Source organism: Copidosoma floridanum, unplaced genomic scaffold (assembly GCF_036245765.1).
Source record: "Copidosoma floridanum isolate Cflo_tuat_1 unplaced genomic scaffold, Cflo_Japanese_pri ptg000013l, whole genome shotgun sequence".
Classification (NCBI taxonomy): domain Eukaryota; kingdom Metazoa; phylum Arthropoda; class Insecta; order Hymenoptera; family Encyrtidae; genus Copidosoma; species Copidosoma floridanum.
Window position 1 is genome coordinate 29,615,263 of NW_028321890.1, and position 26,473 is coordinate 29,641,735.

The 26,473-nt window shown below is 38.0% G+C and overlaps 5 protein-coding genes across 7 annotated transcripts; 3 read left to right on the forward strand and 2 right to left on the reverse strand.

Annotated features, from left to right (window-relative positions):
- The first annotated feature begins 1,382 nt into the window (after positions 1–1,382).
- mRpS25 (mitochondrial ribosomal protein S25) lies at positions 1,383–2,201 on the forward strand. Its single transcript, XM_014354813.2, has 3 exons — positions 1,383–1,594; positions 1,668–1,774; positions 1,849–2,201. Exons 1-3 carry the CDS (start codon positions 1,458–1,460, stop codon positions 2,106–2,108), a joined length of 504 nt encoding a protein of 167 aa, XP_014210299.1. The 5' UTR covers positions 1,383–1,457; the 3' UTR covers positions 2,109–2,201.
- A 146-nt stretch (positions 2,202–2,347) lies between these two features.
- On the reverse strand, positions 2,348–4,132 carry LOC106640701 (putative RNA-binding protein 18). The gene is made up of 5 exons (XM_014354812.2): positions 3,751–4,132; positions 3,435–3,529; positions 3,128–3,341; positions 2,909–2,985; positions 2,348–2,837 (listed from the first exon to the last, which is right to left on the reverse strand). The coding sequence occupies exons 1-5, from the start codon at positions 3,754–3,756 to the stop codon at positions 2,624–2,626; spliced, it is 606 nt and encodes a 201-aa protein (XP_014210298.1). The 5' UTR covers positions 3,757–4,132; the 3' UTR covers positions 2,348–2,623.
- Positions 4,133–4,543: 411 nt separating this feature from the next.
- AlaRS (alanine--tRNA ligase, cytoplasmic) lies at positions 4,544–9,835 on the forward strand. Of its 2 annotated transcripts, none has more exons than XM_014354818.2 (13): positions 4,544–4,781; positions 5,111–5,268; positions 5,353–5,541; positions 5,621–5,766; positions 5,845–6,036; positions 6,111–6,401; positions 6,483–6,867; positions 6,942–7,265; positions 7,333–7,591; positions 7,668–8,185; positions 8,266–8,550; positions 8,641–8,812; positions 9,150–9,835. In XM_014354818.2, exons 2-13 carry the CDS (start codon positions 5,125–5,127, stop codon positions 9,785–9,787), a joined length of 3,543 nt encoding a protein of 1,180 aa, XP_014210304.2. In that variant the 5' UTR covers positions 4,544–4,781; positions 5,111–5,124; the 3' UTR covers positions 9,788–9,835. The 2 variants fall into 2 exon arrangements, with proteins under 2 accessions (XP_014210304.2, XP_089447089.1); XM_089590963.1 differs by having other exon boundaries at positions 9,153–9,835.
- On the reverse strand, positions 9,822–11,971 carry LOC106640630 (mitochondrial ribosome-associated GTPase 2). Its single transcript, XM_014354723.2, has 7 exons — positions 11,912–11,971; positions 11,221–11,454; positions 11,027–11,146; positions 10,602–10,940; positions 10,399–10,537; positions 10,092–10,324; positions 9,822–10,010 (listed from the first exon to the last, which is right to left on the reverse strand). Exons 1-7 carry the CDS (start codon positions 11,915–11,917, stop codon positions 9,852–9,854), a joined length of 1,230 nt encoding a protein of 409 aa, XP_014210209.2. The 5' UTR covers positions 11,918–11,971; the 3' UTR covers positions 9,822–9,851.
- An 8,021-nt stretch (positions 11,972–19,992) lies between these two features.
- Positions 19,993–25,041, forward strand: Kua (Plasmanylethanolamine desaturase Kua). 2 transcript variants are annotated; one of them, XM_089591401.1, is made up of 5 exons: positions 19,993–20,026; positions 23,205–23,974; positions 24,052–24,263; positions 24,345–24,563; positions 24,633–25,041. In XM_089591401.1, the coding sequence occupies exons 2-5, from the start codon at positions 23,740–23,742 to the stop codon at positions 24,891–24,893; spliced, it is 927 nt and encodes a 308-aa protein (XP_089447527.1). In that variant the 5' UTR covers positions 19,993–20,026; positions 23,205–23,739; the 3' UTR covers positions 24,894–25,041. The 2 variants fall into 2 exon arrangements, with proteins under 2 accessions (XP_089447527.1, XP_014210278.2); XM_014354792.2 differs by lacking the exon at positions 19,993–20,026 and adding an exon at positions 21,585–21,605.
- Positions 25,042–26,473: the final 1,432 nt, after the last annotated feature.

Below are 26,473 nucleotides of genomic sequence, written 5' to 3' on the forward strand. Positions count from 1 at the left end.
CATGAAAACCGTACCAAGTTAGTTGACGACACAGTTTATGTTATAATGGTGGGCATAATCTTATTTATATAGTATTAGATGAACTTATTTCTCCCAGGCTTAAAATTTTGTTTTCCTAAAGAAAAATATTCAATGTTTTTTAGTTATAAATGCTTAAACTAGAACTAGATAATTTGTAAACAAACCAAATACTTGCAAATTGAGATGACAAATTTTGATTTAATAGAAGGTCTCTATCAAAATTTACTAATTCCACTTTTGAGTTGAAAGAAGAAGAGCAGAGAGCACAAAAATTAATAAAAGATTAAGTATAGATTATTGAAACAAATGACACAACCTTTTGATGATGCCTCTGACGAAGAGAGCTGGACAAAAAGCGAACGGGATCCGATGTGGCCTGCTTGACAGCTGATGCAAGAAAGAAGGAGGTTATAATCCACGTAAAATATATAAAAACCGTGCACCACCTATATATATATACCGCAACCAATCGCACCGGCGACACCGGCTTTATCATAATGATGTCTGAATAAGATAAAAATATTGATATCATTTTTATTTATCGTAAGTTATCGTAATGTTATCATTTTCTACATTAAATATGGTAACTCCAAAATTGTTTTTTCGATAACATTTTGACAACACTTAAAAAAGATATCGGTCAAAAAATATAACTCTAAGTTGTCTTTAAAAGTTATCACATAGACGTCTTTTATGAGACAACTATAAGGCATCTTTTCTTTCGATAACGTGGACATAACTTTAAAAATAATTTTTTCGATAACATTTTGACAACGCTTCAAAATGATACAAGTAAAAAAGATAACACTAAGTTGCCTTCTAAAGTTATCGTGTAGACGTCTGTTAAAAGACAACTACAAGACATCATTTTTCGATAACTGTTCTCTAGATAACTAATTGATATCTTTTAGATAACTATAGATGTTATCATCAAAACAGACAGTGTCGGTTGTCACCTCAATGTTTTGTGGGAAGTTTACAATTTATCTTTATACCCGAGAATCGACCTCCAAAACCATAAATATTCTACTTATCTTATATGATGTTACGTAGGGAAGATACGGAAGATTATAAAAATGTTATTTGTAAATTTATTTAATCTATTGGATTTAATTTTTTTTATTTATATAAAAAACTCTGATCGGTAAAAATTGAGTCATACTTTTTGTCTGGAGGCATCAATTTTCGCTACAGTATAGAATTTTCGCTATTGTGAGCTTCTTGCCTTCTTCTATATTTCTAATATTCTTTATTCTATTTTGTTTATAATTTATTCTAATTTTCGCCCAGAATCAGCTCCATCTAGCGGAGCTGACATTTGAATTATTGAATTAATGACGGCAAAATAGTTGACTGCTCGTCTGCTCCAATCCCTTTGCGTTTAATTATTTGTAAACTTTGCTAAACGTTAGTCCATTTAATAATTATTTACCAACATGCCGTTTATGATAGGGAGAGAGCCTGTCAGGCGAACAATAAAGTATTTAGAAGCCGGAAGTTTGGTTCTAAAGGATGCCATTCAGATTTTCTCAATCAATTACAATACTCATGGCATTGCCAGCTCCGGAATAAGGTTAAAAAAAACTCAATTGTTGAGGCATTTCATTTGTTATTGAATACATGAAAATTAAGAATATTTTTTTTAGAAATTTTATCTTTTGGCACTTACCACAGTTAATGTTTAAAAATCCTGATGTGCAAATTGTAACTATAAAGAACAGAACACCGACACCTTTTGTATGGTGCTTTTATGGTATGTATTTGAAAAAAAATTCTTGTATTGAATAATTTATGATTTAACAGGTTACTTTAAAAAAAATCTTTTAGATAATGGCAAAAGAATGTTAGTTGATGTTGATTCAAAAAACAAAGATGAAATATTGGATCACCTTATTAAGGTAGTTGGTAAATCTAAAGAAGTTTTGAAAAAAGAAGCCATAGCCAAAGAAAAGAAGGACAATCCAGCTAACTTTGGTGTTGGCTGCGAGAAAAATTGTGCTTGTATTATTCCAGGACAGTTGCCTTGTCCTGCTGTAGTTCCACTACCTTTCCATATGAGAGGGAAAACTTATCTCAACAAAGATTAATTTTTTACTAACTGTTTTTTAAGAAAAATCATTGCAACTATACTGTAAATACATTAATTAGTGTAAAAAATATTTTTAGTTATCTAAAATAAAAGCTACATAGATAAGAAAAAACAAAAACATTTGTAACTCACGTATTAATTTTTATTGAACATATTAAAAAAACTACTCAATATATGAATATTTTTTACATAAAAAAAATCACGTAATTATATTTATATTTAATATATGTACATATGTATAGTTAGTTATTCGTTTTGCTATTACTTACATATATACGTAATACTCCGAAGCAAGAGTTTAAAAAATAAATCATTTCATTTATAAGCCACTACGACAGTATATCACGCAGAATAATAATTGAATTGATGAAATAAAAATTTTCAGAACATTTGTTGTCTAATGGCTCACTGTTGTGCTTACAATTTATAATTTAATGAATGAAAATAAATACACATGAAACATGAATACTTTCTTATACAGATACACAGTATTAGTATCGGTTAAAATTATGATTATCTTCTTGGTCTCGTGCGACTATAAGGTTTTTTATGATGATAGCTTCCCCTACTGTGATGTCGCGTGGATGTAGCTGGTTTATTGTTATCCTGTTTTTGATATTGATATACCACAGAACTTCCTTCAAGTGGTTTATTCAATTGAAATTCTTCTTCTGACTCCTTCATCATCTTTAATTTTGCTTCAATAGCTTGTATAGCTGTTTCACGACTGAAATCAATATCATTGATAAGATTTACTAAACTTAATTACAGAAGACTATAAAATGTCAATTGCATTACCTTATTCTTACATCACTTTTTTTTGCACCAGCAAGTGCAGGAATTTCAATTTTAGGCTTTGGTTTATCTAGTTCAGCCTAAAAATCCCAAAAATATGAATGTTGAAAAAATGAAAAAGTGTATGAAGTAATGGGTACTATTGTTATACTGTACTTGAAAAATCTTACAAGATACATAAGATTAATTGTTAAAGTAAAGCATTCTTTGAATATTAGTTACCTCATTGACACTGTGAGCATATCTAACTACGATATTTTTACACCCAACTTTAAGATTCTGTAGTGTTTCCATTGCGTTCTCGGCGTCATTTGCCGTTTTATACGTAACAAAAGCATATCCTCTTGGTAAACCAGCTTGTGGCCCAGATCGATGGAACAGCAGATCAAACTTTTCAATGTTTCCGTATTTTTGGACGAGTTTGAGGAATTGATACCAGTTGTGAAACACAATAATTAGATTTTGCAGACGAAAGACAATAGCAGCATTGAAATTTCACATGCATGAAAATCAGTATATTAATACTTACTCATTAATTCGAAGATCAAGATTACCAATCCAGAGTCGCCTATCCTCGATGTTGTTGGATTTAATCGGTTCCAGAGGCAAAGGTATCTCGTTTTGCTGTAAATAAAAAGCCTGTCTAAGCCGTAAACCTAGCACGAATTTATTTGTAGACTTGCAATAGTCGGTATTCAGATGCCTTCTACTACTCTCAAACGTGTATTTGATAAAATCTTCAGATTAATTGGAGATTCGTAAAAGTGAAAGGAAAAAGATGAGGATTATTAGAATTACTTAAGGTGTATAGGCGGGTATAATATACTTAGTCATATACTACTCACCTCCATACTTATATGAAAGAATTTAATCTCTGGTATGAAAAATCCTTGAAGAGACTTTGCTTTCGAATAATTATTCTATTTAAACAGGAATAGTAGTTATCACTCAACTGGATTGCATCTACTGAACAGTGTTTGTAATAGGTGTTTTATGCCTTCATTCTTCGCAGAAAAGCATTAGATTTTTGACAACAGCGAGTACAAATATCACGTACTCTGTCTTCAACTGACTCCTTCAAATGACTGATGATGAATAACTAATGCAAAATACATCATGAATCACGGGACGAGGGAAAAGTAGACTTTTCTGAGCTATAAGTACATGTATGTAGATATGTAGACATTTATAAACTGTGTAGTTAGTAGGTAGTAGGTAGTAGGAGTAGGCTAGTAGGTAGTGCGAAAAGCGAGTTATATATATGTCAATAAATAAATGTAGCAATGTAGCATTCACTGCAATCACAACACTACCTATTTTATATGGTATATTCCGTAAGGCAGTCATGGGTACGCGGTACGCCGTAACCCAGTGGGTAAGTAGGCAACGCTATTGTCGTTGATAACTGTACTGTACTTTTAAGTTGTAGGTACTTACCGTTCGTTAAGTATACATCGCAACCATCAGGTGCGTTCGTTCCAAAAACGTATACAGGATTAGATAAGTTGTGGAAATAGCGAGTGTATACCATCTATAATCGGTAAACATATATTTACTTTTAATTTTGGAACGAGCGATCCAAGGTGACGAACTCTTTTTTTTTTAATGCGCTACCATCAGGTTCGTAAGGAAAATCTTCGTATAACACACCTAAACACACTTTCTCTCAATATTACCTTCTTGAATTATCAACAGAACCATCGATATAATCCAACTAGAGGGATAATTTCTGAATAAAAGTTTTAATAAAACTGTCAAAGCTGCTGACCGCGTGCACTGAACTCTCAGCTGTTTTATTTTACGTCCTTTTCTGCAGCATCCCGGGAGTCCCGGAGCAGCTGCAGCATTTTATGTGCAACACAACCAACTGACTATCGTAAGTTGCATATTACTTTTAAATATTAAACTTATATTTTACACTTGTTTGATAAAAAATATTTAAATATAGCTTAACTTGGGTTTATTTTTTTTTTACCTAAAGAAAGTTTTATTTTAAAATATTTGTGCACGTGCAAGGCATTTTCTGATGCAATTTTCAATTGTTTTACTTGCAGTAAAACTTTGTTTATGAATTTTGATTTAATGCATAAAAAAATAATGATAGCCATCATTACACAAGAATAAAGCATTACTGTTATCTAAAACGTTAAATGTAGAGTGCATGAACTCCCAGTACTACACATATGTTGGTATTTTTGGTTACAGAATAATCATTAAAAATGACTGTAAACAAAACAGCTAAGGAAATTCGGCAAGCTTACATTGACTTTTTCAAGTCAAAAGACCATGAATATGTACATTCTAGCTCAACAGTTCCTCATGATGATCCTACATTGCTATTCACCAATGCTGGTATGAACCAGGTATATCTAATTTTACAAGATTTTCTTATTTTGTATACATATTTATGATGCATTAAAAATTAATTTTATGGTTTTTACATTTAGTTCAAACCTATTTTCTTGGGAACAGTTGACCCAAACAGTGATATGGCCAAATGGGTAAGGGTAGTTAATTCACAGAAATGCATTCGAGCTGGAGGAAAACATAATGATCTGGATGATGTAGGCAAAGATGTTTATCATCATACGTTTTTTGAGATGATGGGAAATTGGTCTTTTGGAGATTATTTCAAGGTAGATTTTCATCAGCCAATTATTTACTAGCAAACATTACATTATTTTTGTATAATTTGAATATTTGTTGTCACTTTAGAAAGAAATATGTACATGGGCTTGGGAATTCTTGACTGATGTTCTTAAATTGCCAAAGGATCAGCTTTATGTGACGTATTTTGGCGGAGATGAGAAAGCTAATTTAAAACCAGATGATGAATGTAAAGATCTTTGGTTATCTCTTGGGTAAATAATACTATTTATGTTTAATTTATTCTTGACCGTTTTTAAAACGAGACCATACAAATCATTTTTTTTTTGTAGTCTACCTGCTAATCACGTGCTACCTGGTAACATGAAGGATAACTTCTGGGAGATGGGTGAAACTGGTCCATGTGGTCCTTGCAGTGAATTGCATTTTGACAGAATTGGAGGTAGGGATGCTGCTCACTTGGTCAACATGGATGATCCAGATGTCTTGGAAATTTGGAACTTGGTTTTTATACAATTTAATAGGTAAGAATTTAGCTATTTTTTTTTTTAAATATACAGTTATCTTGACAAAATTATATAGATTTATCGTGTTTCAGAGAAAGAAGCGGAGAACTGCACCCACTTCCTAAAAAGCATATCGACTGTGGTTTAGGTTTAGAGCGTCTCGTGTCTGTGATACAAAACAAACGCTCAAACTATGACACCGATTTATTTTTGCCACTTTTCGAGGCAATTCATAAAGGCACCAATGCTCCCGTCTATCAGGGTCGGGTGGGAAGTGACGACAAAGATGGTATCGACATGGCATATCGAGTACTTGCCGATCACGCGAGAACTATTACTATTGCTCTAGCTGATGGTGGAGTTCCCGATAATACTGGTAGAGGGTAGGCTTTGTTGAGAATCAAAACTTGAATAATACCATCAAATTGAATGTTCTAAAATATTTTTTTTTGTATTATAAACAGATACGTTGTAAGAAGAATTTTGAGACGTGCTGTGAGATACGCGACCGAAAAACTGAACGCTAAGCCTGGATTTTTTGCCACCCTCGTTAATGTAGTCGTAGAACTTCTTGGCGATATTTTCCCGGAAGTCAAAAGGGATCCGCAGTCTATTATTGACGTGATAAATGAAGAAGAAACTCAATTTTTGAAAACATTAACCAGAGGTCGCAATTTACTAAATAGAACCATCGCAAAACTGGAATCGACACAAATTGTACCAGGTGACGTTGCGTGGCGCTTGTATGACACTTACGGATTCCCTGTTGACTTGACTCAACTTATGGCTGAAGAAAAAGGACTCACGATAGATGTAGTTGGCTACGAAGAAGCTAAGAAGCAAGCTATTGTGAGCATTCGATTATCTTCTACCAAATACTTCAAAATTTACTTTAATAATCGAACAATTTGTACATTTTTCAGATCGCTTCACAAGGCAAGGCTGGTGGCGTGAATGATCAGATAAATTTAGATGTGCATGCTATCACGGAATTGCAGAATAGAGGCATTAAAACTACTGATGATTCTTACAAATACAATTATAAAAGCGATTCATCCGAAAAGTACGCAGAGTACAGTTTTTCTCCGTGCATTGGTACCGTCGTTGCTTTACGCAAGGATAAGAAGTTCGTCGACGAAGTCAAGTCTGGCGATGAAGTTGGTGTACTACTGGATCAAACTAACTTCTATGCTGAACAGGGAGGTCAGATCTACGATGAAGGGTTTTTAGTAAAAGTCGATGACGAGGTAATTTGACTTAAACCGCTGACTTTTTGCAATCTTTCATATTTTTAAGCCAGTTAAAAAATTTTAGAGCACTGAAGTCTGCGTTAAAAATGTACAAGTCAGAGGTGGATATGTTTTACACATTGGTACTGTTGGCGAAGGTACGTTGAGGAAAGGCGACAAATTGTACTTAAACGTTGATAACTCGAGGAGAAGACTAGTCATGAGTAATCACACTGCCACTCATGCTCTAAACCACGCTCTGAGATGCGTTTTGGGCACTGAAGCAGATCAAAAGGGATCATTAGTCGCTCCAGATCGGCTAAGGTTTGATTTTACTAACAAAGGTATGCAGGCGATTTTTATTTGAAAAATACTTATGGAATAGCCAAAATATTGTATTTCATCTAATTTTTTCCAAAGGTGCTATGACCACAGAACAAGTAAAAAAGACTGAGCAATACACAAATGCGATCGTAATCGCTGATAAGGTGGTGTACGCAAAAGAAAGTCCTTTAGCTGTTGCGCGTAACATTCAAGGATTGCGCGCGATGTTTGGTGAAACGTATCCGGACCCAGTTCGCGTAGTCAGCATAGGTGTGCCCGTAGAAGACTTGGAAAAAGACCCGCTCAGTGAAGCTGGTACGAAGACGAGCGTTGAATTCTGCGGTGGAACTCATTTACATCGCACTGGCCATATTGGAGATTTTGTTATTGCCAGCGAAGAAGCTATAGCCAAGGGTATAAGGCGCATCGTGGCCCTTACCGGTCCTGAGGCTTCCAAGGCTTTGAAAAAGTCTGAGCTCTTGCAAAATCACTTGAATAATTTGAAATCTGATGTCGACAACGTGAAAGATTCCACAACCTCCAAGGCCATTGTGAAGAAGATCGTTGAACTGACTGATGATGTGTCACATGCTGTGATTCCCTATTGGAAAAAAGTAAGCTACACTATAAGCATCAATCTTTTACTTTCTTACGAATCAAATTTTTAAACAAACGTTAATCGCATGTTTAACAGGAAGATATGCGAAATGAGTTGAAAGCTTTGAAGAAAGCTTTGGATGATAAAGAGCGAGCTGCAAAGGCCGCGGTAGCGAATAACGTTGTTGAATTTGCCAAGGATCTAATCGAAGCTCAAAAGGGAATAGCAGTTTTAGTTGAAAAACTGAATGCTTACAACAACACAAAAGCTTTGGATATGGCTTTAAAAAAAGTGAAGGCAATATCACCTGAAACCAGTGCTCTGTTTATAACAGTTGATGAAGATGACAATAAAATATTTGCCCTCAGTGCTGTACCCAAGGTATTATTTTGCTTTAAGAAATGAAAAAAGAAATATAAAAATTTATGTTATTTTCTTTAAAATATTCATCATTCAATTTTTATTTTTCAGTCTGCAATAACAAAAGGATTGAAAGCTAATGAATGGATTCAAGCGATAGCTGGATTAATGCAAGGGAGGGGTGGTGGAAAACCGGAATCTGCTCAAGCTTCTGGTTCTAATATCTCGTGCCTGAACGAAGCCTTGGAAACTGCTAAGTCATACGCACTTGAAAAATTAGAAGGTACATCATAGATAACTGCATGTGTGTGGTTAGATTATAGAGTACTTGTACTTTCATTTGATATGCACCCGTCTTTGCATAGAAAAATCAATGTTTATATTTCATGAACTATATACCATAATTTACTTAATTGATTTGTTACAAATAACTACAAATATTGTCTGCATGTAAATTTTTGTTGCTGGCATGAAATGTTTTTTTCACGCAATCGTATTTTTCTCATATTATTATTTTTAAATTTTTTTACAATAAAAAAATGAGAAAAACTTACCGTTTTTGCTGTTATATTATTTTTGTATTTTGCTTCAATGCCAAAAAAGAAATTTCATTTTTACAGGAGTAAAAAGTAGTAAAGATTCAATCTGTACCAAATCTTCAAAAGAATTAGTATTTCACTGCAATGAAGGAAGTGTGAAAAGTCACTTGGTACAAATCGTATGCCGATATGCTGGAAAGTGCCTCAAATTAAATAATCATACAAAAGATAGTGAAATGAAAGGCTCCGTATATTTCAACGATGGAAAAGTAGAGTTAATTGATGGAAACGCCATTGCTTTTTATCTTGCGAATGCTCAATTTAAAGGCAATAACGTATTAGAGAAAAGTCAAGTTTTACAATGGATGAGTTTCTCAGATAATCACATTTTACCTTCAGTTTACGGATGGGTTTTACCATCTCTAAAAAATTCTTCGATCAAGACTTCTAAGGATTCTATAAAGAATTCCAAGGATACCTTGTTGCAAATAATGGAATCCTTGAATGAAGTGTTGTCCGGTAATACTTACTTGGTAAGCGGAAAAATGACTTTGGCTGACGTGTCGGTATTTGTCTCTTTATCACCAGCCTATCAACACGTTTTTAATTCAGAAGTACGAAAGAATTATCGAAATGTTAACAAATGGTTTGAAACTGTATTACAACAGTCGAATGTTAAATGTCTCATGAGCAGCTTCAAATATTGCGAGAAACAATAATTTTCACAATCGTTTTGTAAATTTTAGAGTTTTTTTTATTAAATAAAAATGTTTACACTACAAACTACGTTTCGCCTAATTCAACGTTTTTTTGATTTTCTGTTAAATATTTGTCATATAATATCCTAATTTCCCTCAACAAAGTAGAGACATTGGTACCTATTTTGGCAGAAATCGCTACGATCGGTTCATCAATTCTTTCTTGGAGTAATTGTAAATTTTCCTACGGCAAAAATTTTTTACTTGTTTTACAAAATTATTTACAGCTAATTTAGAAACTGTTTCAATTGGTTTGTAAGCTTACCTTGGCTTGTGGTAAGTCAATTTTATTTGCAATCACTATTTTTGGCCGATCATTTAAATTATCATTAAATTGGCTGATTTCAAATTTTAAAATTTCCAATTGAGTCCATGGTTCATCATGAGTGATGTCAATAATAAATAGTAATGCAGCACAACGTTCTGCATGCTTTAAAAACGTTATTCCGAGGCCTTTATTTTTATGTGAGTCTGGTATTAATCCAGGTAAGTCAGCAACTGAGCAGTAAAAGAGTTTAAGTAACTTTAAGTTATTTTTGTAATTTATTTAAGTATAGAAAAATGTAGCCTACCAGCTATTTGTTCATAATCATCATACTGAATCATTCCAATGTGTGGCTTCAGAGTTGTGAACGGATAGGGAGCAATCTTTGGTCTAGCTCTTGTAATAGCTGTAAGTAGTGTACTTTTACCTGCATTAGGAAGCCCAATCTAAAAACAAAAGAAAGCTCGAGTCAAAATAAAACCACTATTATTAATTAATTAAATGACGTACCAATCCAACATGAGCCATACTTCTGATCTCTAGAACGTACTGATAACTTTCTCCTTCTGCGCCATACTCAGCAACTTTAGGAGTATTATTTACGTCAGATTTAAAAAAAACATTGCCATGACCACCTGCACCACCTCTGGCTGCTATAAATTTGGTGCCTTCTTCTTCCAAGTCAGCCAAAATATTTCCTTCTACATCTCTCACAATAGTTCCCATTGGAACTTTTACTATTTTGTGACTTGCGCTTTTTCCAAAACAGTCTTTGTTACCACCATTTTCTCCATCATCAGCTTTAAGAATACTTTGTACAGATGATAAATCTTTAATGTCAGGTGTCACCTATAAAACAATTGAGGGCTCATTACATTATACTGATTGATTTGATTTGATGATACATAGGTTCATGATTAAAATTGTTTACCAACTTCAAATATCACGTGGCCTCCGTTACCACCATCCCCGCCATCTGGACCAGCTTTATCATTACACCACACTTGAAGAAAAGATACGTTTCCATCTCCTCCTTTACCTCCTTCTACTCTTACCTATATAATGAGGTAGACGATTTAATATGCTATGCAACGGTTGTCATAGTTTTGTGTATATTTGTCAACTTTACCTGCTTAATATCTACAAAATATTGCAGTGTGCCTCTTTTAGATTTTGGTTTTGTGTTTCTTAAGGCTTTTGGTACTTGGTCTTCTGCCAAATTGTGAGTGCTGTGAAATGACTTGTACATGTAACTACTAATAATACGATGTTTTTTAGTTGGAAACGTATTTTTTCCAATACTGTTGTAGTTTTTAAAAGTTCTATAAACTGTACATATTACTTTGAATCTGTTGGTCTGCATCTGCAATTACATATGTTTGTTTACAAATATTCACATAATACTTAAATAATTGTTTACATCTTTTTCTTTAAAAAAATGGATATAAATTAATCTTCTGTGTTACTAGTCCTACTATAAGTAAACTTCTTTCAATGACATTCTTCAGTTTCAAAATTCTGCCATAACTTTGGATACAAGCATGCCAAGAAAATTAAACAACTACCAATGTTTCTCATACAGATTATTTTACTACAAATGTCAATAAGCTTCTTAAGGCAAGTGATAAGATTTTTCAATTAGATTTTTCATTAGTATAATGTTTGTATATACTAATATGTGTTGATCTAAATAGGTTAAAAACAAAATTGTTGACTTTGTGCCACTGTTTTTGAAACGAGAAGGAAAAATGCATTTTTTTCTCAAATTAACATAATTACAAACTTCTTTATGTTGTGAAACAAAACTAATCAACAATTACCTGCATGGTCGGAAACAAAGTACGTTATTATGCACAGACAAAAAAGGGTAGATAAACAAAAAGCTTCTGCTATAACATTCAAATTCATGGCTCAGCTGAAGCGCCAATTGTCAACGTAAATTTTCATGAGGTGGTGAATTTCAGAAGCTGCGGAAGCAGGGTCCCTGACATCGACGCCACCACACAGTAAAAATGCCAAGCTCTAAATTCGATCTTTGGGAGTCTTGGGTTCAGACTCAATAATTTGAGAGTTTCGCGCGCGAGCACGTGGGCGAGGATTCGAGTAATAAGGGTGCGTACGCACAAGTATGTTTAATATCACTTTAATGCTGCAACGTTGAGCTAATTGTACATAATAACTTAATAAAGAGAAACTTAATGTAAATGTTACTTGGATTAATGTTAATAATTATACATGGCTTTTCTTGAGCACGGCCGTTGGGCTTGGCGGCGTCCCGCGCGCAGACAGGCCTTGGTCCCTTTTCTTCTCGACTCCTTTTCCGGCTTTTTCCCTCGCCTCAGCTGTGGGTGGTGGTAAGAGAGCGCCTAAGAGCAAGCAGGACGGACACGGTACCACGGTGATCAAGCGCGGCATCGCTTTCCGTACGCTAGCGCGTGCGAGAGAGAAAGAGCTTGACTGAACTAGTCAAAGTCCTCCCTCGGCACCAGCGCTTGCTTGCGACGCTACAGATCGACCGATTTTTAAATTAAAGCTCTTCGCGGTAAAAGCTGTCGCGCGTTTGAACACGGAGAAAAATGAATTCCACCTTTCTGCCGATATTCTATCACGACACGTTCTTATTTTTATGTACTATATATACATTGATAAATTGAGCCAAGCTATTACTCGCTCGACAGTTTATTTTACTCTCTGTCAGGTTCAACGAAACTTGAAATATATTTAAAAAAAAAATAGTTGCGATTTTTATAAAAGTTTCACAATGCTCTCGACATTTATCGTTGTGGTAACCGTCAAAACACAACGGAAGAACGCGTTGGCGGAGTATATATATAACATAAAAATATACGTACTTGCTTATTTATAATTGTTGCGTTGAAATAATGTAAGAAACTTGACTTCGGCGAGTACTTACCGGTCAAGGGAGAAGGGGACGAAGGAGGTCGTTGTGTATCGACTTTTGTTCGGGACTTGGAAACGATGGAACTTGACTTTTGAATAATTTAGTCACGCGGTAATTGCTGAAATTAATTTTATAGTGTACAAAGAAGAAATACGGCAGGGGGGGAGGAGAAGGAAGAAATATAATCAACCCAAATATCGATTCATCCCTGATTCGTCGATAAGCTCATATATTACGTGTTATTTTTTTACAATGTCATGACTTCCAGACTAGCGAGGATCGGATGGAATCAACGGAAAATAGTATCGATTAGCCGCAGTATACTTGTCCAATGTAAACACGATAACTAACAAAAGTAAAACTCGATTTTCTTACCTTGTGTTTTATCTGCCGACAAATACGATAAATATCCACGGTCAGTAATAATAATAATAATAATAATAATAATAGTAATAATAATAATCGGTAACACTGAGACATAGAATCAATGATTGAGGGGCCTTTTGTGTTTTGACTTACAAAACGTGTGATCACTATGTTATATAATTATTATACTGGTAAAATCCAGCACTCGTTGTTATATCGGTCGATTGTATATTGTGTATTGTATCGTATAGGTATACACAATATAAAGAAGACCAAGCGCATATTGCATAATATTGAAATCGGATCACATAGTTTTCGATCTAATCGAGTCACTCCCTAATATTTATTATAGTATCATAATACACACGTCAATAAAAAATGAAAAAAAAAGAAATAAAAAAAAAAAAAAAAATCAATTACAAACAAAGTACAGTTTGTAAAATAGCATCTAATCAAATCGAGCTGTAATGTCAAGTTGTATATATGTATGCACGTATGTGCAGTGCATGGATGTAGTAGTAGTAATTTAGAGCAATTAAACCCTTTCACGAAAATACTGGTTCACACTGGTGTCTATACTAGCTTTTTACACCTGAAAAACCTATTGATGATAAGGTGTGTATGGTGCACAGGTACGTACAGCCTGTAATTAGAAAAAACAAAAAAAAAAAACCATGGGCTACTGTAGCTGGGTATAGCTTTATACATTGTCTCTAAAAAATAAATGGTGTTTTTATGCACATAGTGATTGAAATGTGCGCGACAAAATCAAACGGTACAATGTTATTAAAAGTTCTTTTATGTAAGTAGTGTTGAGTATAGCTATTTATATTTCGTTTTTTTTTCCCCCATAAAATTTCAATATATGTATGCATATGTTGTACTGTCCTATATTATACCCTCTTATCTTGGATCTCGTATTCTCGATTAACGATCGTGTTTTCACGCATTTATGCCAATTTGTGTCCAAAAAGGCGTGTGTCATCGCGTTGAATATATATATAAAGGGTAAGTAAGTATAGGAGTGTACAGTCACCAGTTGCATGTACTCGCTCAATTATATTGCAAAGGTCCGTCCGTGTGCCCGTGTACTTACTGCCTATATTGGAGAAGCAAAAATTACCCTTCCTGGTATATATAAATATGTGTTAAAATAATCTCGATTTTGTATCGCATAAATATATATGGAGCTATTAACCACCTATATGTGTGTACACCATACTGTTACATTTGCTCTTGCCATGCGTGTCGGCTATTATTTACATAATTCGCTCGAATCGAGAGGGCAGGAGGGGGAGGAGTGAAATAAATATCTGCACGTATTGTTTAGCGTACAGTACTTTTCATGCATTAGTGTGCTCGCGGCCGATTATCAAACGAATGCATAATACGCCGAGGTATATTTACGTGTGTACACGGAAAAAGAAAATTCTCTGCCCCGAGAAAGAAGGTCGTCGCCTAGTAAATTGGGGTTTTGCAAAAACGTGCTCTATACCCTCTCTCTCTCTCTCTCTCTCGTGTCGTTTCGACAATCTCGTGGACTTCATCTGTGTATAATATACGCAATGGCTTGCGTGTCTCTTTGCCACTACGCCGATATGTCTCTCTGCCATTTTTGTTTAAGAACAAGAAACAATTTCGAAAAAGATCTTTAATTCGATTGCGGAGGGGTGCAAAAAAAGCGACTGCGGGAAAAAAAAAATATGTACATACATTCGAACTCGCGTGTAGCGGTGTCGTTTTTAGCGGCTCTTGTCGAAATTTCGTGAAAATCGTCGCGTCCGTTGTTACGAGTATAATACCTAAGCAGCTTAATTTCGAAGGTCGAACGCCTACATGTACCGGTTTGCGTACGCGGGAGAAAGAAACAAACGTTAAAAAAAAAAAGTTTCAAGGATGTAGAAAACAATTAAAAATAATTACCAGCTCGAACTTTTGAGTGTTTAGAACACGTACGTACTCGATTCGAAGGGAAAAGTCGCGACATAAGAGCGTGCAACGGGTCACACACAAACGATCAACCGATCGCCATACCGATTTTATGATACTCCTCCCAGCGCAGTATGCGCGACCCAATGTCAAGTTCACAGTCGTCTCCCCTCCCCACTTTATTCGTACGTATAAAGTACAAGTACTTTGTCGGCCCATAAAAAAAAAAAAAAAAAAAAAAAAAAAGACACAAGTAAAGATAACGATCAGGTTGGCACGAGTACACACGTGACGATTTTCACGCTGGTTTTACATACAACCCGATGAATAATTACACACCCGCACTTTACACGTGCTGCACTGTATATACATATAGGTAAGCGCGATTTCAGAATCCGCGTATCTATATATTTTGCGTGTAATGTACGAAAGATTGTTGCGCACTGAGGTACACCTAGTGTACAAGTAAGTACAGATCGATTTGGCGTCCCGCTGACCTGCTAATTTATTATTCGTCCGCAAGGAATAATCGGTATACCATATAAATATACACTTGTACCGACTCGCGAGTGAGCAATAAAGGGGGTGTAAGTGTGCATGCACGTGTATGTACATATATATTATGCGCTTTAGAAAGAAAAGACGCTGTAGGGTATAGGGTACATATGTATACCTATATTCCGTGTCTCGTTGGAAAGTACCGACCTTCGTGCAACGCGTCGTTGTTCTCGGGATTGTTTTATTTTCATTCGCGCTCGTGTGTACGGGTATATATACCTACTTTGTATGATTATCTTGGTTATTTTACATACCTACTCTGTTTTTTTTTTTTTTTTACTGCGCGGAGTAACGAGTCTAACTCTGCTGAGAGTATAATTTAATGCGCTCACATGGGCGACCCCGGAGGGACGCGCGTAACGTGAAAAGCGGGAGAAAGACTCGCGCTATGAATTTCCCCCGTTTCCTTTGAACCGTGATACCTTTTGTTCCCCGCTTATGTGTATAACTGGTGCAGCGTAACCGAATGAGTCGTTGAAAAATTGTTCTTAACGGACACTCTTTGCTAATAAGTGGCTCCCAGCCTGCATCGCCCGTATATATTTATCCTCCGCTTCCTCGACGGCGATCTCATTACACGCTCGTGAGCTGCGCGGTACAAACGGCGCTTCTAGGATTTTGATCGTTAACTGCAGTGCAAAAGTAAGGCACGATTCGTGGTAATAAGTACAAAAGATAAGGAATCATGCTAAAGGGGCCCCTTTGAACTTTGAAAATTAAGTATAAAAGTTAGCTATACACCCATATACATATATATATATATATAGAGAGACGTGAGTGCACAGCGACTCGGTACTAGTTTTCTTATCGATCGTCATTATTTATGAACGAAGCCGCCGAGTAGGCACGTTAGACATCACGCGGGGATACCGATACTCGTAAGTACTAGGCGCGTCATCGGTTGGTGTAGGAATTTATATTATGCATATGTCACGCGTATGTATATATGTATATATATATGTATATATACACAGCCTACAAGGATTTAATCGATAATAACGAGGTTCGTGTACGCGTGCATAAACGGGGTGACGTAATTTTTTAATAAAGCCGATACGTATACGTACACCGTCCGGCGCGACAAGTGGCGCGATCGTTCTGGATCGTGTGTTAATGACGGCTTAAGCTGTGCAAACGGTTTGCCGTATACGTTATTGGGTTCGCAAACAAATTAGGTGTTGGAATAATCAATGTTACATGCCGCAAAGAGAGAATAATCCCTTCTGGTCGCACCTTATACAATTATTGTTTCCCGATGAGCTGTATTTTTTTTTGTTTGTCATCCTCCGCTATAGTTTCCAAAGAGTTGGCACGTCATCAGGAAAATATGATTTTTTTTCGTGGATTCATGTCCGTTTTTCTGTCGTTTCGTGTACATATTATATACGATTTGTGACGAGAAGGTGCATTATTTTTTTCCTCTAGTATAGGCACGTTGTTAATGGGAAAAAAAAAAAAAAAAAAAAAAAAAAAAAAAAAAAGAATCTGAAATATAGTCACAAACGTGCAACATCAGCTGATGTGAAAAATAACATTTCCCGTACAGTCCAATGTATGTACAGAGTAAATAAAAAGGAAAAAAAGGATCGTTGTGTGCTTTGATGAAAGGTACTGATCATCGGGGCACAAAACACACACCCATACACAGCGCATGATGAGTAAACGCAAAATGAACGATCGAACGAAGAAAGGAAAAAACATTGTTTGATCTTTGATTGGAGCGTCCGGCAGGTAGGTATTGATTTTCTAAATCATGCGGAGCCGTCGAATGGCCCTTTTACGATTTCGAGCACCTCTTTGGACACACCATTAGAGAAGCGAACGACGGCCCCGAGAACACTCGTACATATCCGCGGAAAAAAAGGCGCGGTACGTAATTTCTCTTCTCCTCCTTACTTTTTTTTTTTTTTTTTTTTTTTTTTTTTTTTCTTATTACTCCATTATTCGTGCTCCGGTAGAGTTAACGATTTCTTTCTACCTGGAAACCGATGGCACATTATATACTACACGTGACATTAAATTTAATGGTCCCAAGAATGTCACTCGATTTTCTGCGATATAACACATTATACCCGGTAATAAATATTAATTGAGATATGACAAACAACATTTGCGTCGGATCGATGCGTATATGTACCCACTAACATTTTGCAAGTTTACAAAGCCAACTAACGTAACTTTGTTTTCAATTTGCCGAGCTTTTTGCAGCGCGACCTAGAGAGAGAATTTTCTCGGAACGGGGGGAGGGGGGGGCAGAGGTCTTTTCTTCAGTTTCTCGCTCATTTGCATCCGTTGCAGCGGCAGTAGTAATAGTGAGGTATGGTATACGTATAGCGTAGATAAGGCCTGTTTGCGCTTAATTATTACCGATTTATGTAATATTTTTCCGCTGCAAACGCCGAGGCCTCAAAAAGGTGACTCGCAAATAGTCTCCTCGAGCCGAATGAAAATAGAAAACGCATATTACACGCAAATAATACCAATGTACCTACGGACCGGCTGCCGAAAAATGTTCAACCATACGACATACTATGATGTACTAAGTATGACACATTGGGTAAAACGTGAAAGCTGTACAGCCGCGCGTGTTGGCTTAACGACCAATAAAGCCTATAGTTTGGTCGATCAATAACGACGACGACGACGACGACCAAAGACAATGCGTTCGGTTGTAAATTTTCGCGCGGATACGTCGGACGAAATTCACATGTGTTGTACGTAGTACATTATACACACATGCGCGCAATTTTTGATTATTCGTCTCAACGATCGATACGCGTTTGTCGACCCAACTACGTTTGCTATATGCTGCTCAATACACGCGCGTCAACGTAACAAAGGAACAACAGTTTGTGTTGTGGTTTTTGTTTAGTATATAATTTTAATTACATAGTTACTTGGTCGCGATGCATGATCGGTAAGAAAATCGGCAGTTTATACTTTGGCCGTAAGTATAAGTCACACACACGCACTTCCTCGTTGGCGGTAAACTTATGGCTAAAATTCGTTGACCTGGAAATAAATGAAAAGGCGTGTTCCACCAAATAGACTTGATCGAAGTAATGAGAAGAAAGAAAGAAGAAAAAAAGACCCTTTGGTTTTTCGAGAGAGTGATGAACACCACGTGTCACCCGGAGCTCGTTAATTTTCAAAGGTACTGGATTTATGGTCGAAAAAGCTCTACACACACGCTTTCGAGAACTCTCCCATTCGCGAGCGGGTATGCCCATTATTTTTTTTTTTTTTTTTTACGGCACACTCGCCGGTGGGTGGCTCGCGAACACACCTCGTATGTGTATTCACATACAGGGTTCAAAGAAATAAAAACAGTTGGCGCAAGGCCAACGCAAAAACCGCGCGATCGACGAGAAGTAGACGGGTGTGCATCGCACGTATATATTGAAACATCAGCGCCGTGTAATACCTACGGTATAGCCCAATTAGGCTCACGAGAGGGCTGGTAACGATAACCCTCTCCTCCCCCTCTGACTCCGGAAGAAAAAAAAAAAAAAACAAAAAGGGCCACAGGTAGTAAAGGGTACGTAGTAAAATCGAAAGCGCGAAAAGTGGGCTAAGCATATAAATATATATATATACACCCACGCGGGAAAATCGGTAATCGTTGTAACGTTGTTTTTTATCACCATGGTGCAAGAGAGGGAGAGAGAGGAGAGTCGAGGACACGAGAGCGCAAAGGAGAAGGCCATGCATATAGGCTATAGATCACAGGTATGCCTTATATTATATATATTTATGTAGGCAGCAATAAGGCTCTCCCATTCCAGGAGGGGGCGGCGTTGTATATATAACATCAACTCGTAGGTGTACATTGCGACGTCGACGACGATGACGACGATGACGACGACCCGGCGAGCGATGATGATGACTGCACGATACAATACCGACAAATCTACATTGTTATATGTTTATACAAAAGTTATAAGTATAGGTATATATATATATCTATACACAAGCAAGTAAGGCGAGGCGCGCGCGCGCTCCCTCTCTACGCTCTCTATGCAAGTTTAGGTCGTTGCGTGATGTACGAGTGTTTGGCTCGAGGAGTCAGTCTGGCCTCTCCCTCGGAGAAGCTCGCTCGTGCCCGTGTATATATATACATATATGTATAACATTGCCTGTACGCGTCGATCGGCACGCGTGCCCCAAATGACGCATACAGGTATATGAACACGTTTTCAGAGGCGCCCAGTTTTACGAGTGTATATATAATTCTATTGCGGGTAAGGCGCGTCGGATTTAGAATTTCTAGACCAAGTATATAGAGATGACCCCTCCCCCCACCTCCCCGGCTTTTGTGTATCCATCTCTATAACTTTCGGTTTGCAAGTGCACGTACTTTACGTATAGTGTTTAACACTTTGCGCGATACGCGTTACAACATCTTACAAGTTTGGAGCGAGTGTGTTTTTGGACCCGCGGGAGTGCGCGGAACTCAGTTTTTCCGTATAAGTACCATTGGTGATTCTTTTCGTTTTTTTTTTTTTTTTTTTTTTTTTCGTGCTTGCAGGAATCGATTTAACTTGCAATAATGCATACCAATCATGTCGCGGCTGGCGGGTAAAGTAAGAGGAGAAAGACGAAAATACACGTACATGACAAGCTATAGTGGGACACACGCTAGTCCCGAAAGCGCGACGCGCAGAGAGAGGGACCTGTAGAGCTTTTTTTTTTTTTCACCCTATACTTCTCGCCGTCAACGAATTTTCCGTATTCTTTTTCTCCATGTCATATTTATTTTCGTCTCCTCTGTCGCGCGCCGCGCTCTATGATCTCTCTTTCTCTCCCTCCTCGAGGCGTCATCTGATCCGATGCACGTGTGTTTATTGGGCCTATGTACCGATACAAGTGTGCCGATGATGCGCAAGGATTTTGCTCACACCTTTTTTTTTTTTTTTTTTCCCCATCGTCTCGTATTGCACTTTGTATTTGAGTGCTTTGGAATAATATATGTTGCTCGGTTCGCCCCCAAAAGAGTGCAGCTTTTTGTGCTTGGAAAATCATCGATTCGTTCGTAAGATTATTGGAAAACAAAAATAAATAGACACATTGGGGGAGGGGTGATGAAGAATAGAGTCGAAACTCCTGGCAAGTCTCGCAAAGGCGCGAGTGCTCCCCCTTTTCTCGTGATAATATTATAGGTGTGTATAAAACAAGCATATATATAGGTATGGGTGTCATGTTATTATATCTCATCTTGTCTTCTTCTTCGTGGGCCTAGACTCGTCTCAACAGGTCACTCTCGGCTATTTCTCCCCGCGAATCGTCCGCTGTACGGCAAAAAAATTACGTGACGATCGGCGATACTTATCTCTCTCCCTCGTGCATGTACGCGGGCGCGCGCGCGTGTGATCGGTCGTATGAGCGTTTGATAATGAGAGTCAACAAAATAGCGCATTTTTGTTGCAAGCACTGCCTGGTGGTTGAGGAATTTCTAGTCGCACAGGCGCATGTGTGGGTATATAAATGCGCACAAGTGTTCTTTCAGCCTGTGTATGCAGCAGAGAGAGAGGTAGAGTTGCAATCGAGCCAAAGCGCCTTTTCGCCGCATTCTATTCTAATATGTATACACGCACCGCTGCGGCATACATCACTTGGTTCATTTTTCACCCGCTTCCATAGCAGATCAGAAGAAAAATAGAAAAAACAAAAATCGTGTATCGGGTTGTAGCGCGATTTTTTTTTGTGAAATTAAAACTTGGATCACGGATCGAAGAGAAAACGATACGAAGCGAGAACAGGTGTCGCACTTTTTTTTTATTCTCTACCTCCGTTTTTGGCTCCTCGGTCCATTGGCCTTTCAGACCACAAAGTGAAAAGGAAAATCCAGCACGTTTTAGTCAAAAATCGGACCCAACCGAATTACGTGCCGCAGATACGCTGTTGGCCTCTGAAAATGTATGAACTTGCAACGTGTGACAAGAATTGCCGAGTAATGGATGGCCGATGGGCTAGTGTCCTAGTTTCCAAAAAATTTTGGGAACCGTGTTTTGATGGTTGCTCGGGTTAAACGGTGATCTTAAGTAACATCTCACATCTTGGTGGTTGTGTAACGTGTGGTGAATATGGTGTCGGTGACCTAAAAAAAGAAACCCCGAAACCCTCGGTTTCAAGCTCGTTTCGACTAAATCTTACGTTCCCACGAAAACATCCGCGTACATCGTCGAAAATTCAGCCGAAACCAGATTCACTGGCTCACCGTTTCGAAACACCATCCGTCAAGTACAATACACGCAGTGCTTCATTCGTTGGGTGCAGAGACGAGGAGCGCCTTTTTTTTTTTTTTTTTTTTTTTTCGCTTCATCTTCCATTCGTCTTCGTTTCGTCAATGGAGAGCGCCGCTGCGGTGACGTCGACCGTGCGTATATACGTCCGCCTCTCTCGTCCTCTCTTCCCCCATTTATGTTCACTAGGTCGGGGTGTCGGGCTGGAATTTCAAGCACACCGCCGCACAGCAAGTGACGCTTTTATGGCGACTTTAAACCGTAATGCGAAACCTCAGAAGAACCGACTCTTTGTTTCACGTTACACCAAATCATAACTCTACCACTGGCAATTACAATTTGAACCAACATACGCGTAAGATGCGACTCCCATGAATTTGGCGGTTTTAGCTGAACTCGTTAAATTATAAACTTTCTTTTTTTCATTCATTGGAAAATTGTACCTATACGAGAGCAGTTACAACAATTTCAATGATACGAACAGGCTGTTGTCGTTAGTTGAAATTGCCTCGGGAATAATAGTATTTTTTTTACACGTTTCAACTTTTTTTTTTTTTTTTTTTTTTTTTTTTTTTTTTTTTTTCCCAACCAATAAGTACTCGCGCAGTGCACGCGATAACTCGTTAATTATCTTCATTCGTACCCGCGTGCGCGTAAAATAGTGCTCTAAAATAATAATTTTCAACAAGAGACACGCGCATCGACGCGTTAAAACCATTGATAATTGCGCGACGTGCGTGTACACGTTACATGTGTATCATACAGTAAATGTGCGGACTTGAGAAATTTATACGGGTAAATTATATAGAGGTGATGTACAGTGCGCGCGTGTATATATTTACACTTGGTTAACGTAGAACTGGACTGAGGTCTAGTTTCAACTCGACTTCACTGTATTTGTACAATTTAGAAGGTGAACGAACTGCCGCGAAACTGGTTCAAACCGACGATTGTCGATTCAAAAAGGGCCGAGAAGTGCGCCGCGCGTCCATTCATATATATACTTTGCGTTTTAGTTTACTTCACCTTGTCAAAGAGACCGAAGTGCGAGCAAAAATCCATCGACGACGACGTTCATCGTTATTTCCTCAATGATCGTTCTGTTGATTGTTACAGATACGTAAGTACCACCGCCAGTGCCATCGGCATCATGGACGCAGGATCTTCGTTGTCCAAAGCGACGCCGTCGAGTACAAAACACCACTGACTCCATTGGAACCTAGATGTAAAAATTCCAAATTACTTTTGTCAAACACAATGAAGAGCTCCGACTCGATGCATCCTCGTTGCCGCACGTCCTCGCGATACCGGGAGGATCTGTAGGTGTTATGACTACCGCGACGATCGTGCCATTTTACACGGATGATGCCGGAGGAGCGCAACTTCGGAAATGAAAGCCAAGTTGTTTAGTATTACCCAAAGAAAACGCGCTGGACGCACTACTTGTCGATATATTTTATAATACATATACGTACGTATATGGGTCAAATTGATCGTTTTACATATACATATAGCGGATGTAGCATGGTAAATAAAAGGTCCCCGGCTGGACTTTTGCGCGTGAACTTTGATTATCTACGAAAAAGCCGTTGATTCGTGCGGCCGTATATTCTATTATTTATCAATCACCTCGCGAGGCTGATACTTTACGATGGAGGCGTCGGCCATGCCGCATTTGGGCCAGGCGGCTTCGGTCGCTTGCACGATGGCCTCGAATTTGCTGGCCCCCGTGAAAACCGAGCGCCAGATCTACGAGAACTCGATGCTCGAGGACGACCCCAACGCCAACTCGGTGGTGCCGAGCAGCTCGACGGAGGACAGGACGGTGCCCAGGTGGGGCCCGAATCACAAGGGTGCCCAGGAACTAGCGAGCCTCTACAGCGGAAGTGAGCCAAAGCACTCGACTCTCGCTTTGCCTTTTTCTCTTCCTATAGGTGTTTCTCTCAACCCTCTCTTTTCACAGGCAAAAGGATCCAAGAAGTGATTTGCGTGATCGTGTCCGTGGTCCTCATGTCGCTCGTCTTTCTCTTCATCCTCGTGCGGATACGACTGGAAAACCTGAGCCTCATAATGATATGCACGTTCTTGAGCATGCTGTCGACCGATTTCATCTCGGGTCTGGCCCACTGGGCGGCCGACACGTGGGGATCGATCGAGCTACCGATCATAGGAAAGGTACGTAATAGGCACCTAGGTGTGCTATTAATCTATTAAATTTTCCAAGGTTTTCTCTCGATACCACCCCTTGACTTTCAGAATTTCCTCCGACCATTCAGGGAACACCACATAGATCCCACGAGCATCACCAGGCACGATTTCATCGAGACGAACGGCGATACGTTCGCGGTCACCATACCAGTGCTCTGCAAGATCCTGTACGACCTGGTCGTCCTGCCGGAGCCGGAAATCCAGAGACGATTTTTTTGGATCTGCTTTTGGTACCAGCTCACGATATTCATAGCAATGACGAACCAGGTAGGCCCAATCGATCGCACGAGGCGCCAAATCGCGAGCTGAAACAATAAAAAATGAAAATCGTTGTAGATTCACAAGTGGTCGCACACTTACTTTGGGCTGCCGACGTTCGTCGTTTGGCTGCAGGAGCACCGGATAATCCTGCCGAGGCGGCACCACCGCGTGCACCACGTCGCCCCACACGAGACGTACTTTTGCATAACGACGGGCTGGTTGAACTGGCCCCTGGAAAAGCTGCGCTTCTGGCACGTCCTCGAGTGCGGCATCGAGAGGCTGACCGGTTGCAAGCCCCGGGCCGACGACATGAAGTGGGCCCAAAAACGCTCTTGAAACCGTGTTCCTTCGCATATCCTTATCACGCCAAAATGTGCTCGCGGCTACTGTTACAATAGTATTAGAAAGACGACATTCTTCGCACAAGTGTTATTCCGTTCTACTTATACATATACGTAAGTATATATGCTCGTCGATCAGCTCCGAGTTTATTTTCATCATGCACTTGCCGACCGATGCACGTATTCCGCGCCCATAGTGTGTTAAAATGTTGTACATATAAATATACACGTACGAATATAAACATACACACATATATTTTTCTCGAAGTGCGTGTGTGTGTACATATATATATAGCGTAATGGGCAGGAGAAATTTTTGTTAAAAGAGTTGATGTAAGCCTTAACAGAGACAGTGTGGGTATATTTTGTTACAGTGCACGTGGTCGTCGATGCGCCGTGAAATATTTATTACGAGGGGGAAAAAAAAAAAAGATAAATAAATAACAATGTGTCTTTGTACTTTGGCCTTGAAATTCAGTCCGAAAGGCAAATTAGTTGAATGACAAAAGAAAAATAGTGTCCAAGGTCGGTTAAAAGTTCATATGTCATGAATACGAGTACACGACAGAGTGAAGTATGTTCGCAAATTTTGAGCCCTTGTATAAATATGTATTTTACATCCAAGAGTCAATTGAAAATTAAGTATATCAGATTCGTATATGTGAGTGTAGGTTTATTATTAATTGAAAACCATGTTACTTAAAACATTTGTCTTTTATAAAATACACGGGATCGTTCTGCTCTTATTCACTGTAATCTCACGAAAAGCTTTGTATTTTAAATGACTCGTTTTTACACGCGCACCTTGTAAAAGCTCTAACGAAACTTTGAAACGAATTGCTAAGTGCCCGATAATTTACCTATAAATATATAAGCAACGCAACGTAACACGAATTTGCACTAAATGCAAATGAGTATATAAGATGCGTATGTACATCATATATTTTCAATAATATCTACGTATGACAAATAAACAATAAACGGTTGAATGTAATGATTCGAAAGGAGGGGAGGGGGGTACGCTGCCTATATACGTAAAATATGTATATTTTATTATCGCTTGCACAGCACCAATGTCATCCCTGAACCTTTTCACACGCGCGCGTACCGTATGTCGAATAAAATTTTCAATAGTGTAAAGTATACTTTTGAAGAACAATATGCCCGTAAAACTTGAAGAACTATCGATTAGGAGCAGTTTCGTTGTTTTAAAGGTTTGTACGTGTAATACGAACGGTCAGAGTACATTTTTACAATGTTTGACACAACGCACAATTCATTTCGATAGTTTTTATGAAATTATTTTTATACAACAATGACTTTTACTACACACTTTCGGGCGTTACAATAACTTTTGTAACGTCTTACGTGCCTTATATATAAATATATTTATACACTCTGTCAACGTAACTTACTATTATCTTTGACCTTTTTATTCATTATAGACTTGCATTGTGATGCGAAATAGATTTTGTAATGATAATGCAATTAAACATTTTTTTTTTCTCGCGATAAAGAATTAAATTTTCCTACGATTAGCAACAACAACGAAACTAAAAAGCATACACAATATGC